At 45.6% G+C, this 16517-nt stretch overlaps 1 protein-coding gene and 1 pseudogene across 2 annotated transcripts; both read right to left on the bottom strand.

Annotated features, from left to right (window-relative positions):
* Nucleotides 1-1124: 1124 nt before the first annotated feature.
* On the bottom strand, nt 1125-7073 carry LOC113454947 (uncharacterized). Of its 2 annotated transcripts, none has more exons than XM_087928291.1 (2): nt 6776-7073; nt 1125-3356 (listed from the first exon to the last, which is right to left on the bottom strand). In XM_087928291.1, the coding sequence occupies exon 2, from the start codon at nt 3267-3269 to the stop codon at nt 1866-1868; it is 1404 nt and encodes a 467-aa protein (XP_087784417.1). In that variant the 5' UTR covers nt 3270-3356; nt 6776-7073; the 3' UTR covers nt 1125-1865. The 2 variants fall into 2 exon arrangements, with proteins under 2 accessions (XP_087784417.1, XP_087784416.1); XM_087928290.1 differs by having other exon boundaries at nt 1125-3359; nt 6776-6946.
* Nucleotides 7074-12974: 5901 nt separating this feature from the next.
* Nucleotides 12975-13951, bottom strand: LOC113455002 (uncharacterized; annotated as a pseudogene).
* Between the last annotated feature and the right edge of the window lie 2566 nt (nt 13952-16517).

Raw genomic sequence — 16517 nt, 5'->3', positions numbered from 1 at the left:
AGGTGCTTTTTTGGCAAAAGTGTTGTTGCAACTTTCACTTTTTCTTCTGAATCTCTTTTTTTTATTAAGGTGCGGGAAGAGCTGAGCTTCGATTCCCTTCTGGGGAGAAGACTCTGAATTTGGGGAGGAGACCCAGAAACGCCCCCACCCCATAATCCCCCATGGCTGAATCAGAACCTGGATGGGAAGCGGGGACTGACGAGGGAGGATATTGGGGCTCCTCTAAGTTGACTCCCCAAAACTATTTCTTTGGCTGGGGACCCTCCCTTCCAGATGGGCTTGGGGGGCTGCAGGAGACAGAGAAAAGCTGAACCCCCAAGAGGAGGATTTCATCTGAGAGGAGAAAAGTTCGGTCTAACCAGGGAATCCTCCTCCTCAGGACCCTCAGACCCCCACCCCCCCGTAGTCAAAAAACCCCTCCCACGGAGATCATCCGAACTGCCTCTGCAGGACCCTCACTCAAAGCAGGACTTCAGCCAGGCCACAGGAGGCTCCCATGCTCAAAGGTGAGGGTGGCAGCATAAGGATTTGAACCCAGGACCAGCTGACTCCCCAAGGGGAGACCTTCGCTTGCCATTCCTCAACTGCGGTCCCGGGGCTGCTGCACCAGGAAGCAGCTTCTGGAGGGAGGGTCTGTCCCTCAGGCCTAGTGCAGCGTCCCTATTGCTGGAGGGGAGCCCCTCCTGTGTGGGGTCTGGGTGACCCCCCGAAGGAATCCAAGGTTCCCTCCAGAGCGTCAGGACCTGTTGAGCGCCTGCCTGCCCTTTTCCACCCTGGGAAGATGGAGGAGGTCCATCAGGAAGCCCCGCCCCTTCCCCTCATTTTCCTCCCCCAGGGTAGATCCTGCTGGGACAGTTCCGCATCTCTCCTCTAGGGGGCATCTTATGACAGCCTCTTGGACAGGTTTCCCCCCCTCCTCTGAGAAACGTGGCTCCCCTCATCTAAGAACTGCTGGGAACCATGGGCCACGGACTCCCTGATGGCCTTCCTCCTCTCCTTCCTCCCCGCAGCCCATTTCCTGGTCCAGGGGAGCCCCAAGAGCCGCTTCCTCAGCCCAATCTGACTGCCATCTTGTCTGCTTTGAGCCGCCCAGTCCGTCTCCTGAAAAAAGGCCCCCTAGGTTATTTCGAACAATACTTTTATTAAGGATTAGATGCACAGAAAGATATTTTGTCTGTGAATATGTGAAGAGACTATGAGAAAAAGGAGAAAAATCCCTCAAAAAAAGATAGCAGGAAAAAGAAACTGTACCTCCTCATTCTCAGCCAGCAGATTCAACACCAAAACTTTATCATTAAATAAACCACATTCATTCCAACCTACACCCCATTTTCTCCTCTCTAAATTTTCAGTTCTCCTCATGGATCAACAAAATCTAGTAAAAATTAAGAGAAATACCTGGTTCCTTGACTTAGGACTGAAGGAACCTATGACCAGAAATCCATTCCAAGTTGTGGTCATAAGTCAAGGACTTCCTGTGCTCTGCAAAACATTTTACCTTCTCCACACATACTTCTAACTCTCTGGTGTAATCACTCTGATAAGTTACTAATGAGACTTTGCAAGCAAAATATTCTCACACTCCCAAAATTTACATCCTTTTGCCTCATTGCGCACTCCCTGATGTTATTGAAGGTTCCTTTGGTTCAGTAGGAAAAACATTTTACTCAAACCGAACAATTGCAGGACTTTACTTCTGTCATTGTGTGAAATTTCTGGTAAACATTAAAATGTGAATGTTGGAGAAAAAAAGGATTGCCAACCTTGTTCACAGCTGAAGAGATTTATCTCTGCTATGGACTTTCTGGTTTTTCTAGCTTTGATTTAAAATGAAAATGTTTCTCACACTCTGTGCACTTGTAAGGCTACTCTCCTGCGTGACTTCGCATGTGCGTACGAAGGGTTGAAGGATGGACATAACATCTCCCACACTCCAGGCATTTATATGGTTTCTCTCCAGTGTGGATTCGCTGATGACTCACAAGAGCATTTTTCCGAGAAAAACATTTGTCACACTTTGAGCATTTGTGAGGTTTCTCTCCTGTATGGATTAGGCTGTGACTTCTTAAGGAACCTGAATGAGCAAATGTTTTCCCACAGTCCAAACATTTGTAGTTTTTTTCCCCTGTGTGAATTTTCATATGACTTCTAAGGGCTGAGGAGGTTCTATAAAAACTTCCACAGTCGATGCATTGATATGACTTTTCCCCTGTGTGGATTTTATGATGTCTCCGAAGGCCTTTCATGTCTACAAAGCATTTTCCACACTCTACACAACCGTATGGCTTCTCACCTGTGTGGCGCCTCTGATGGCTTCCAAGATGTTGCTTTTGGGAAAAGCATTTCCCACATTCCCCACATTTGTAGGGCTTCTCCCCCGTGTGGATTCTCTGATGAATCTGAACATGGGTTGGCGTAAGAAAACTTTTCCCACACTCCCCACATCTATGGGGCAGCTCCCCTTTGTGCCAATTCTGGTGATTCCGAAGTTCAGAAAAATTCACAAATCGTTTCTCACATTCTGGGCACTCATAGGGCCTCTCTCCAGTGTGACGTCTCTGATGTACCACCAGAGTTGATTTCATGGTAAAACATTTCCCGCATTCGAGGCACTTTTCGTTTTTCTCCCCTCTGTGCGTTTTCTGGTGAGTCTGAAGACCTGAACTCTGGGTGAAACATTTTCCACACTCAAAGCACTTGTAAGATATTATTCCTGCATGAATCTTCTCATGAATCCGAAGAGCTGAACTCTGAATGAAACATTTTCCACATTCAAAGCATTTGTAAGATTTTATTCCCACATGAATCTTTCTATGGATCCAAAGACTTGAGTTCTGAGAAAAGCTCTTCCCACATTGCCAACACTTGTAAGGTTTCTCCCCTGTGTGAATCCTCTCGTGGTTTCTGAGAGTGGCTTTTCTACAGAAAACTTTTCCACATTCCAGACACTCATAAGGTTTCTCTCCAGTGTGGATTTTCCGATGTGTACAAAGGCTCGACTTTTGACTAAACCATAACTCACATTCCTCACATTTATAGGGTTTTAGTGTTGGGGGGCTTCTGAGATCTTTGGAGTTCTTCCCAGAGAAAGATTCTTCACCCTCCAAACCTTCACTGGGTCCACTTCCCACATGGACCTTCCTGTGGGTCAAAAGGAGGGACCTGCGAGCAAAGGATTTCCCACACTCTGGGCATTCATGGGTTCTTTTGAGCGTTCTTGGAGTGCTGCTTCCGTCTGACGGGGAATCCAAGCGTTTCCCACGCTTCATGCTTTCCCTCGGCTGCTGCCTGGGGCTGAACTTCTACTACCGCTTGTTAGTTGTCTTGAAGGTAAATCTTCGGTCATAGTTGTTTTCCTGCTGGCAGAACAAAAAAGAAGAGGACATTATTTCCTTCCGAGAAACACAGAAAATCACAAAATGGTTGAAGGGAAGATGCTGATATTTCTAATCTGCTCAGAGAGCACTTTAAAGCCCTATATATCTAAGTCGGAGTGCTATTGCTAATAACAACCGCAACAGTGAGGGCAGAATTGCAGTTCTTCAGCAAAGTAGTAATGTGATGCCTCACGTAATGACCACTTTCCTCAGGAAAGGAGTTTGCAGCCCAGTTGTAGTCGTAAGTCGAGGACTGACTGTAGGAAACACAAAAGTCAAGGCAAAAAGTTTCACTGCATTGCCGTTTTGTCAAACACAGACAAGAAAGAAATGAAGGCAAATAGACTTTGTGTTTCCCAGGATGAAGCTGCAGGATCCAATCTGAGTCGGTCACCGGGATCCGAGTTTTTGTCTTCTGAACTTTCGGACTCGTGCTGGAGCCCATCTTCAGGGAACTTCTCTCTAGCAGAGTGTGTGTCCTGTTGTGTGTGTGTGTGGTCTACACACACAACCACACCACACACAGAACAGGACACACTCTCATAGAGAGAAGTTCCGTGAGAATGGCTCCAGCACGAGTTGGAAAACTCGGAAGACAAAAACTCGGATCCTGATGAAAAATGCTTATCTTCCAAACCACAATTTAATCAAGATTTAGATCAGATGGGGGACAGCATGTGTGAAAAGGGCCGATCTCCTCCCATTTCCCCACCCCATAACCAAGGAGGGTCAGGCAAGAGGTCCAAGCACAGTTTGGAATGAAGTGGGATGCTGGCTTACCGACCTTAAGCAGTGTCCCCCCTTACTTTCGTTCCCACCTCCCCAAATATTCTACGTCCCCCTGGTTCATGGAAGCCCCTCACAGGCTACAGCAAACCTCCTTCCCAGGCAGAAGGAAATCGACAACTAGCAGATGACCTGAATGTGTGTTACTGCAGGTTTGATCTATCTCCACAACCCCCATCTGAAACACACCAACAACAGCCAAGCCTCCTAGAACTGGCCCCAATCCATTGGGTTTACAACCTCTGGGGATCACAGAAAAAGAAGTGCAAGATCTATTACACAGACAAAAGCCAGGAAAAGCACCAGGGCCAGACAAGATAACTCCTTCTTGCTTAAAAGTCTGTGCTGACCAATTGGCCCCCAGCTTCACTCGAATCTTCAAGAGATCACTAGAGATGTGCTATGTTCCTTCTTGCTTCAAACGTTCTACCATCATCCCAGTGCCAAAGAAGCCCTCCATCAAGGAACTGAATGACTACAGGCCAGTTGCTGTAACATCTGTAGTTAGGACAATCTTTGAAAGGCTTGTGCTGTCCCACCTGAAAACCATCACAGACCCGCTGTTAGATCCCATGCAGTTTGCATACCGAGCAAATAGATCTACAGATGATGCTGTTAATATGGCTCTGCATTACATCCTACAACACCTTGAATCTCCAAATACCTACGCAAGGGTCCTCTTTGTAGACTTCAGTTCAGCATTCAATACCATCATTCCAGACACTCTTCTAACTAAATTAAACCAACTAGCAGTACCTGAACACACTTGTAATTGGATCATAAACTTCCTAACAGACAGAAAGCAGCAGGTGAAGCTAGGCAGAATCACATCTGATACCTGTACAATTAACACAGGCTGTGTGCTCTCTCCACTTCTCCATGTCCCAATGATTGCATCTCAAAGGATCCCTCTGTTAAAATACTGAAGTTTGCAATTGATACAAGAGTGATTGGTCTCATTCGAGACAATGACGAATCCGCATACAGACGAGAAATTGTACAACTTGCCTCGTGGTGTGACTGGAACAGTCTGGAACTGAACACATTGAAAACCATAGAAATGGTGGTAGACTTTAGAAGAAACCCTCCCATGCTACCACATCTTACAATACTAGACAACACAGTATCAACAGTAGAGACCTTCAAATGTCTAGGTTCTACTATATCACATGACCTAAAATGGACACCTCACATCAAAAACGTCATCAAAAAAGGACAACAAAGAATATTCTTTCTTCGTCAATTCAGGAAGCTCAAACTGCCCAAGGAGCTGCTGATCCAGGTCTACAGGGGAACTACTGAGTCTGTCATCTGCACCTCCATAACTGTCTGCTTTGGTTCTGCAACCTAACAGGACAGACACAGACTTCGGAGGATAATTAGGAGCAGAATTAGCCAACCTCCCTTCCATTGAGGACCTGTATATACCTGCACGACTCAAAAAGAGGGCTGTGAAAATATTTACAGACCCCTCACATCCCGGACATAAACTGTTTCAAACCATTCCCTCAAAATGACGTTATAGAGCACAAGACACAAGAACAGTTTTTTCCCCGAAAGCCATCCCTCTGCCGAACAAATAATTACCTCAACACTGTCCAACTATTTACAAAGTGTACACTACTATTACTGTTAATCTTCCCACCACTCCTTATCACCCATCCTCTCCCACTGGTGACTGTATGACTGTAACTTTGTCGCTTGTATCCTTATGATTTATATGGATTGTTGATGATTTGATTGCTTATTATACCTTATGACTATCATTAAGTGTTGTACCTGATGATTCTTGACTAATGTTTCTTTTATGTACCCTGAGAGCATTTCCACCAAAGACAAATTCCTTGGGTATCCAATCACACTGGAGTAAGAAAGAATTCTATTCTATCTATTAGAAAAGCAAGGAAACAGAGGAAAGGATCAGGTTGCTTCAAAACCTCCACAAAACCTTCGCTTTGTAAAACATGCACCATAAAGGGCCACTTCCCAGATCCTTCTGGGTAAAACAAGGAAAATGTTGATTTTAACAGATTCTACCAAGCGTTTACGATCAGAAGCAGATTAAAGATCAGAACAAAGAATTTCATTGTTCTCCTTTTAAATTGAGGTCAAAGAAAAAGGCTCTCTTGTGGGTTTAAGACACCATGAATTCAATTCAAATAATTTCCTTTCCCTCAAACTCTCCCCTACCGATTGCAATGAGGTAAGTCCGCGTTACAAACCACAACAAAGGTTTTAAAGCTCCGTTTACTCCATTTTTTCCCAACTGCAGGTGCGGGATCTGGATGCTCAGAGACTTCCTGTTCAAGCGGACCACAGAGAGACCTTCTTAAAGCAACTGACCCGAAGCTCCTTCCCGGTTTCCCCCACCGAGCCCCCCGGGAGCCTTGGCCGGGCGAGGAGGGGGCAGATCCAGCCCGGGACCGGAGCCCCCTCGGCCCCCTGCTGGAGGGAAGGGAGGGAGGGATCCGCTCCCTGCAGGCGACGCCGGAGCCGGATCTCCCCGAGGAAAAGCCGGCAAGGCGAGGAGCGGGATCCGCTGCAGCTCCCTTCCTCCTGGCGGGGAGGGGAGAAGATCTCCTGGCTGGAGGGCGGAGGGAGAGCAGCCCCACCTGCTCTGCGGGGGACCCAGCAGCCTCTCCCGAGGGATCCAGCGCCGATCCTCCAAGGAAGAAGCGGGAGCCGCGGAGGAAAATGGAGATCCACGAGGGGGAGGGGAGAGGCGGGGGCGGCTTTCTCTCGGGCTCGGCCCCCGCCTCGCAGCCCCGCCTCCTCTCCTCCCCCAGCCGGGATCACGTGCTCGGAAGCTTCTCCGAAGGCCGCCGGTGTGGAGGGTTCCTCTGCCCATGGGAAGAGCGCCTCTCCCTGCAGGCTGGAAGCGGGGTTGCCTAATCCCGACACAGGAAAGAGGAAGGTTTGGGGGAGGAACCCGGATCTCCTCCTTGTTCCCACAGAGGCAACGCCATACAAGAGGAAAACAGGCCAGCCAAGCCACTGCAAAATGAAAGTGGTTTCTTATTGTTATGCGTCTTGATTATTTTTACAAATAACTCCAGGCAGTGAAGATAATCCTCACTTCTCCCTATGCCTATTTGCCTCACAACAACCCTGTTATGCCGAGAGAGGGACTGGCCCAATGTCAACCAGCTGAATTTCATGGCAGAGGCGGGACTGGAACCCATGACCTCAGGCTTTCTAACACAGGGCCTTATAACCACTAGGCCGTACTGGAGGTCCTGGGTATGGAATGGGAATGGTCCTCTTTTAAGATGGGTGGACTTCAGCTCCCAGAGTTGTGTTTTGCAAGACAGGTGGACACAGTCAAATTTAGTGGCTTTATACAATGATCCCCTTTTGCAAATGCTCCCAAGGTTTATCGGTGGTTTATTCCAGGTAGTCCTCAACTTATGGCATAGAGGTTTCCCAACAGGTGACTAGTGAGGTGGTTGGTTTCTATATTTTATAATAAATAAATATAAACCCATAACTATAGCTGGACTTTCAACCTTAAGTGAGTCTCTGCACATTATGGACCTAGGTCGTGAATACCTTCTTTGGGTGGGGTCCATTTTAGCTCCGAAATGGTCACAGATTGAGGACAGCCTGCAGTGACCCTCCAGGTCTGCCTTTGCCCTCCAGCTGTGCCGGATGAGCCCTTGGCTGAAAGGGGGGAACTGATCCAAACTCAGCCTCTCTCACTTGAGCTGGGAAGGGAAGACGGCAGAGACCCCCACGGGAGGGGCCACGAACAATGAAGCCCCCTTTGTTGGCAGGAGGGGCTGAATGCTCACAGGGGCCCATGGGGGGATAGAGGAATTGGCAGTATGAAATGGCAGAACGGCCCCTTTTCCCTGTTTCCAGTTGACCTTCCGTGTATCCCAGGACTGGACCTTCTTTCCAAGGAGCCTTAAATCCACGGAGAGGAAGAGCCTCAATCTGACTTGACGGGCATCTGGGTACCAGGAGCTTCTGGGGGACACATAATTTTGGGTACACTATAGAACTAGACAAGGAGCAAACACTCTGGGAAAAAAACTGTAAATTGACAATGGCAACTACATAAAATGAAAATTGATATGAAATGTTTTATAGGTGGCATTTACCACTGACCAGATTAGCAAAGATATATAAAAACACGTCTGCCTGATGCTGGAAATGTAACCAGACACAGGGGACGTATATGTGGTGGACATGAGAAAAAGCAAAGAAATATTGAACAAAAATATATACTTGATTAGAAAAAATGGTAAAGAAACATACAGATTTTAAGCCAGAAATATTCTTGCTATGCATAACACTGGAAAAATATGATAAAGAGAACCTATATTTAATATTAAATATTAAATACAGCAGCAAAAATTGTTGTCACAAAGCACTGGAAAATTGAGGAAATACCTAGAGTGATTTTTTAAAAAAACCTGGAGTGTGCAGAAATGGACAGACTGACACTAAAAATAAAACAAAAAGAAGACGCAGAGTTTTTTCAAGCATGGGATTCATTTTATAGATGGTTGGATAGTAGTGGTTTAAATTAGGAGTGGGGAAAGTATTAATATATATAAATAGAGTGATCTAGACAATGCGTTGTTCACCAAGCACTTATGTGTATAAAGTGAAAATATATAAACATTCTTAAAAAGTCTTTTTGTGGGAACCAAGGTCAGATGAACAGGTGGCTGTGGAAAGAGGGGAGGAGTGACCAAGCAACCTGCCAGCACTTTTAGTGGACAATGTGACCGCTGACATCTGGAAGGGGGACTTTCACTTTTTAATTAGGTGAATACCGCAGGAACTTTTAGAGTTGGGTTTCACCGGCTGTGCCAATACGGTGTATCCAATAAACACGTCCTTTGAGGAATCTACCTGACTCGGAATTCTGCTTTCAATAGGTGCATTATTCGGAAGGCTGACATATTGTTCTCTATGGGCATCACGCCAAAGATGCTGGACAAGGATCTAGGATGCAAGAGACCACAGTTCCAGAATAGTTTATTTGTAGCTCAGTGTTGAACTTTGATGCTCTCTGACCTTTTAAGAATTTACAAAATACCTGGGTGCCTTGACTTACGAATGGAACAACTTATGACCGGAAATGCATTCCCAGTTCTGATCATAAAGTCAAGAATGACCTGTACACTGCAAAACATTATATATATACTCCCTAGATACTTAAAGGCCTTTTGTGTAAGGACTCTGCTAAGTCACTTATGCTGCTTGGTGTGAATGAATTAAAGCACAAACTCCTCCTCTAGCAGCTAACATTATATCTAAAGCATAACGATTTTGTAAAGTAACTTGGTGAATTTCAGACACTTCTTCATTTAACATCTTAATATTCTTAACAGTATCATAAAACATAGCAACAGTAAAATTATTTAAAATATGAATATCTCTATAGTTCATAGCTATTCCAAAAGGTGGGTACATGCATACAAAGCTAACAATTAGTTACATTTAAACTCTTTGCTGCAATCCGAACGTCCTTGATGTAGGAATTTTCCTTCCTTAAATTATCACCAAGGTCTCTAGTTTCTGAGATAATAGCAGCTCTCCGCCTCCGCATTAGAGTCCGTGGAGGCATAAGACGAATGGAAAAAGAAGTTGTGTAAAGTAACTTAGGCAACTCCAATTGACACCAATATTGTCCATAGTCTGAAACAGAAACATTAAACAGGATCAGAGTTGTAGCACAGGCTGAAGATATAATATCCTTATCAGGTCCCGAGTAAAGAATGACTTGACCCTTATGCCAGGACCAATATGCTGGAAAAATCAAAAGATGCCGCTGTTTGCAGATTAATTTAGTCCGATTCCCCAAAGGAACCTGCTGCATACAAGTTGATAATCTCAGATAAGCAGTCATCTTTTCCCAGCTTTCAGCGCCACGCCTGGACTGCCGGCATCAAGAGAATCAGGAACCACGGAAACGCCATCCTGAGAATCAGGAACCTCAGGAACGGAATCAGGAACCACAACGCCATCCTGAGAATCAGGAACCTCCCTCACTGGCACCTGCGAAGGCGCTTGAATGATCAGGCCGGATACATCGACCAGGAACCCAACGAATTTGACCAAGATGTTCTACTGCTGCATAACCACGTCCCCACGTAATCAGCTCAGCGGAACCCATGCCGGATCCGGAAGGAATCGCACCAACACTCGAGGCCTCACTGCATCTGTAGAAGGGGAAGAAAAATGCCTGCTGGCCGCTGCGCAGGGGGTTACCGGACAAATTTAAAAAATTTAAAGTATACAAAGCAAGATTTAAATGATCTTGAATTGCCGGAAGCCCCAGGAGCTTCCCTCCTTTTTATTTAATTTAGCTAACATGTTCTTGAGCGTGCCATTATAACGCTCCACAATAGCTTGTCCTGTGGAATTGTATGGAATTCCAAATTTATGTTCCACGGACCACTGTTTGCAAAACTGATCAAAGACTGTGCTCCGATAAGCCGCACCATTGTCTGTTTTTAAAGTTTGAGGCGTACCAGCGACTGAAAATGTCTTAATGCAATGATTGATGACATGTTTAACCGCTTCACCTCTTTGAGGAGTAGCCATTAGAAATCCTGAATAAGTATCCACAGTCACATGTATATACTTCCAAGGTGCAAATGATGGATACTGAGTAACATCCATTTGCCAAATCATTGAGGGTTTCAACCCCCTGGGGTTGACTCCCATAGGAATAGCCGTGCCTTGCTTTGAACAAGTTGGACATTGTTGAATTATGGCAGCAGCTTCTGCAGCAGTAAGCTTAAATTGATGTGCCAACGCTTAGCATTTTGATGAAAATAACTATGGCTGTCCCATGGCTGGACAGTGAGAACTGAAGTTACAGCACTGTCAGCTTTGGCATTGCCTTGTGATAAAATTCCAGGTAAATTACTATGGCTACGAATATGGGCAACAAAACACACATTCACACGCTGCTCCAAACATCCTTGCAACAACAAAAGCAAACGTAGAATATTAGGTGATATTCCAGGAGACAAATAAGAACCTGCTACAAAGGGTAACAAATTATATACATACAAAGAATCCACTATTAGATTAAAATCCTGATTTTGAAAATTTTGAAAAGCCAAAACCACAGCAGCAAGTTCTGCCTGTTGGGCAGACTTCTGCTCTGATGTCACTTTTGTATGCCAAATTCCAGATTTATCTTTCCAAACACAAGCACCAAAAACTTTCCCTCCATCAGTAAAGACTGTAGGAGCATCTGATATACTGATTTACTGATTTAGGTCACACCCTGTCCCATTGATCTCTCATTTTGCTGACTTTGACCCCCCAGGAGCCCGACATTGCGCTTTAAAATGTCCAGGCTTCCCACAATTAAAAAAGTTTCTTTTTAGCATTTCCTGCCTGGAGAGCCAGAACTAAAGTCTCCATGTTAAAAGTCTGACTCCCCACCTTTTGGCAATCTGCGTTAGCCTGTTCTACTGCTAACTTCAAAAGCAATTCATTCCGGGCAAATTGATTGTCAATTTGCCTTTCAATAACCACTTTCAATCTGCTAATGAAATTTTCATAGGGTTCATTGTTTCCTTGTTTGATGTTAGTAAAGGTCTTCTCACCACCTTCGCCGTCAGGGAGGGTCCCTACGGCTTGTAAAATTAACTGTGGGAGAAGAACGAACCCCTCCTCAGGCATTCTATCTCTCTGTTGATTTAAAGCAACGTCCACACCAATTTCTACTGGATTAAGTTGAATCTCCACTCCAAAATCTACCAAATCATCTCCTGATAATTCCCCTCTATTTGTTGCTTCTTGAATAGCTGCAGTAACTGCATCTACTTGAACTCTTAAAGGCAAACTCTTCTCTTCTGACAAAGTATTTTCAGTGCCTGACAGCCCTCTGGATTTATCTGGAGGTGCTGTCGGTGGCAATATACGTACCGCATTGTAAGGCGGCAAACCTTCTTCGGGGGTGCTAGGAGCGGTTGTTCATGCGTAGCTAATGCATCCATAACCACCCTCCAGGTTAACAAAATTGAAGAAGGGCACGAGGCTCCTCGTGCAAAAATTTCCCTATCTTTCTCCAGCACTCTACTTTAATACTACCTCCCTCTGGATAACACGGAATATGTTTCCAAACATACTGTAATAAGTCCTCAATTTCTTTCTTTCCTACTTCATGTCCTCTACTATGAACTCCAAACTTAAAACTATTCCCAGTGATTTCTCTCATTTCCCTAAAATGCTTTGTCTGAGCTTTGAGAAATCTCCCCCATACTCCACGAAAAGAATCTGTCTCCGTCCAGCGAAGAAGATGAGGGCCCAGTCGACGTCCGCGACGATGAGTATAGGATGCGGGAAACGTATAGCTTTCAAGCTATCACGCCAAAACGTATAGCCTTCCAAACTATCACGTCGGGGTCACCACTTGTGGTGGACTGACAATTGAAAAAATGGGAGACGCAGGGAAGACGTCTGAGCAACTGCCAGCCCCGAGAGCCCTCGGGTAGCAGTATTTATTAAGAAAATGCAAATACAAAATCAAAACAATGACTTCAACATTAGCTCAGCAACATTATCTAGCTAGGCCTCGGCGAAGGTGATAAAATTCCCGTGAGAAAGCAAGGCACCAAAGGTCTCATGGGAATGGCTCGGCTAGGTACTGTGAACTCCCACGCACATTCCTGGTCTCTGAGCTTAGCAGACCATAACAGGATCAAACTCTCATCATAAAGACACTACTGCCCTCATGAGGAGCGTTTGTGATACCCCCAGATCTTACAAAGCTGTACAAGAACTTGCAGAATATGATGGATATATTACCACACTTGGTGAGCAAAACATCCTCACCCTCCCAACATTTAGTGCCCTTCCCCTCATTGCTAAGACTTTGAGGTTGCTCCCCTGGCAAAAAACATTTTCCCCAGGCCAAACATTTGCAGGATTTCCCTTCTGTCACTGTGCAAAGTTCCGGGTGAATTATAAGATGCGACCTTAAGAAAAAAAGTTTTGAATGTCGTTCACAACTGAAGAGGTTTATCTCTGCTATGGACTTTCTGATGCATTTTTAACTTTGATTTACTAGGAAAAGATTCCTCGCACTCCGCACACTTGTACGGCCACTCTCCTGTGTGATGCCTCGTGTGCGTCCGAAGTGCTGAAGACTGGGCAAAACATTCCCCACACTCCAGACATTTGTATGGTTTCTCTCCAGTGTGGATTTGGCTGTGACTTCTAAAGGAACCGGAATGAGCAAATGTTCTCTCAGAGTCTAAACATTTGTAGTTTTTTTTCCCCCTGTGTGAATTTTCACATGACTTCTAAGGGCTGATGAGGTACGATAAAATCTCCCACATTCATTGCACTGATATGGCTTCTCCCCAGTGTGGGTTTTATGATGTATCCAAAGTATGTGCTTAGAAGCAAAATATTTTTCACATTCTATGCAGCGGTAGGGCTTCTCTCCTGTGTGGAACCTCTGATGCCTTATGAGGTTTTGTTTTTGGGAGAAGCATTTCCCACACTCCTCACACTTGAATGGCTTCTCCCCTGTGTGGACTCTCTCATGAACCTGAAGCTCTTTTCGTGGAACAAAACTTTTCACACACTCCCCACATTGATAGGGTTTCTCCTCTTTGTGCCTCATCTGGTGTCTCCGAAGTTCACCAGAATGCACATTCTGGGCAGAGTATTAATGCAATATCAGGGGGTTTCAATTCAATTGCATGGAATGAAAAGGATGTGAGTTTGTGTCTTATTTTTATAGTTATAATGTACACTGAAGATGGCATTTAATTTCACTGTATGAGGTGCAATGACAATAAAGCAAACTATAAACTAAAGCATCGCATAAGCAAAAGAGAAGGCAAGAGAATTCAGGCTCATGTTAAACAACCCATTTCTGATGCTTGCCCCTTTTTCCTGCTTCTTCTCATTTTTGCACATATGACCTCCATCCCATCATGACTTCTCGATCCCACTTCCTCCTGACACTTTTTGTATATTTTATAAAATAAAGTAAAAAACATCCAGGAAGCCAAAGACCAATCAGCCTGGCATCGGTCCCTGGGAATATCTTGGAAAAGATGACCAAGCAACGGAACTGCCTAATAAGCCTAGAAACAAAACAAAGCTATTATTACAAGCCAACATGGGTTTGTCAAAAAACACAGCATGGCACCAAATTCACTTGTAATTAAATCATTAAATGTTACTGTTTTTTTCCCCCTGCCACTTCATTTTCTTGCAATTGAATTTTGTTTTCAGTGGTCATTGCATTTAAGGGTCTTGAATAAATAAGATGATAATGAAATACATGTATGCCGAAGTTTTGGAGTAAAGTGATGGGTGGCATCAGAATTATTCACACAGTTGAGATATGGGGAATACATTATTTGCATCGCTATGTCCTGACGACAATTTTAAAGAAAACAAAAAACGTGTTTGCATAAATTAGAAGAATTCTTTCCCTGTGTTGTGATTGAGAGGTTATGTTGAGGGAGGGAGGGGGGCGATGATAACTTCTTCAATGGCTCAAGGGGGCGATTCTTTCAACCACTGCTCTGAAGGGCCGCAGAGAGGCCTTATAAAGCAACTTACCCGAAGCTCCTTCCCGGATCTCCCCCCGCCTCCCCAGGAGCCTTGGCCGGGCGAGGAGGGGGCAGATCCAGTCCGGGGAGAGAGAGCCCCCTTTACCCCCTGGGAGGGATCCGCTCCATGCAAGCAACGCCAGAGCCGGATCTCCCCGAGGAATTCCCGGGAACCCGACGAGCGGGATCCGTTGCAGCTCCCTTCCTCCTGGCAGGAGCGGCGGAAGGGAGGCCGGAGGGAGAGCAGCCCGACCTACCCGGAGCGGGATCCAGGAGCCTCTCCGGAGAGATCCAGCGTCCATCCTCGCCCGGGCGGAGGGAAGCGGAGATCCACTCAGGGGGAGGGGAGGGGAGAGGGCTTTTTGGGCCCCGCCTGCTCCTGCAAAGCCCCGCCCCTTCTCCTTTCCCCCCTCCGCCTTTAACCCCCGATTTGCCTTCGCAGGACCGCTTGCTTTCGTTGTGGGTCTTTGTGATGGTGTCTTTGTGGTTGTGTGTGTGAGATACGCTGGAAGCTGAAGCTCTGCAGATGCCCTGAGAGGTGCCCACAAGAGTTAGGAGTCTTTGGAGCTCTCTGAGGTTGGTGCTTATTGGCTGCCCGGATGATGTTGCCCAGTTAGGCAGTGAGACGTCTGCGGGGGAAACCCCGAAGCTCAGAGACCCCCAAGGACACCCCCCCAGTTCCACCCTGAGCTGTTCCCCCAGATTGACTTTAAGGAGCCTGGCGTTTCTGGAGCTGGGGAAGAGGGGGGATCTTGACCCCCAGAGGAAGAACTCAGTCCCCCCTCCAGTCAGGGGCTCCTCATTCCTTGTGCTACAGTGGGATGCACTTCTGGGGAACCAGGGGTCCCCGGATCAAGGGGATCACAGGGGGAGGGAAGATGCCAGAAGCCCCTCTGAAGGAGCCAATAGGAGCCGGGCAGATCCCAGCTTCTGAGCAAATCAGCCACTGTGTCACCAAGGAATATATTATACAGGCTCAAGCGGGAAAAGACCTTTTCCCAAGGAAAACATCTAGGAGAATATTAGGCTGCATCAGGCTGGGGAGGAGATGCCATTTGAAGGAGAAGGAGCGAATTAACCAATAAAGGCAAGTGATGAGTTAAGGTGGGTCTCATTTAGTGAAGCCAATGAATCCCACAAATACTTGCATTAAATTTAAACTATTTGAAGTGACTTCTCTATGGAAAATTCAGTAATTGGTTCTGGATGAACAGAAATAAGCAAGAACAATATTTAATGTAACATGGTATATGAACAATGATGAACTAACAAGAATATCCCTAAAGGAATGAAAATAGAATCTAAATTAACAGGTAAGAGAGATGGAAGGGACCTTGTAGGTCATCTAGTCCAACCCCCAGCCCAAGCAGAAGACGCTACACCTTTTCTGACAGATCAAATTAAAAAGATGACAAGTTGCATTTAATAGAAACAGTCCAAGGAGCTTTTTTCTCAGTTTAAAACAATTATGGCCTGCTTTTTGTTTTTTGGGAAGATTTCAGGATAGTCTTTTCTATGCTACAGATTTCTCTCAGGGGACCCACAAATGCAGGACAACCATTGTCTCATTTCAAGCAACAGACCGAGCTTTTCCACACACCAAGCTCTCATGCGATTTGTCATCCGGAAGGAGTCTCCAACCATCAGACCACCTGGAGGTTTTCTGGAGGGCATTTTTACCTGCAGACCCAGGTAGACAGTTCAGAAAAACATTTCCCACACACCAAACACACAATTTCTTTTTCTTGTGCATCGTTCAGGACTGTTAGGGATACACCCTAGCAGAATCTGCACGGCAGTCAGG

Source organism: Pseudonaja textilis, chromosome 2, assembly GCF_049901715.1.
Source record: "Pseudonaja textilis isolate UNSWEBS1 chromosome 2, rPseTex1.2, whole genome shotgun sequence".
Classification (NCBI taxonomy): domain Eukaryota; kingdom Metazoa; phylum Chordata; class Lepidosauria; order Squamata; family Elapidae; genus Pseudonaja; species Pseudonaja textilis.
This window is presented reverse-complemented; position numbering and strand designations above follow the sequence as displayed.

Bases quoted from the DNA above. Each gene is read 5' to 3' on its own strand.
- LOC113454947 (XM_087928291.1), bottom strand. From the start codon at position 3,269: ATGAAGCGTGGGAAACGCTTGGATTCCCCGTCAGACGGAAGCAGCACT.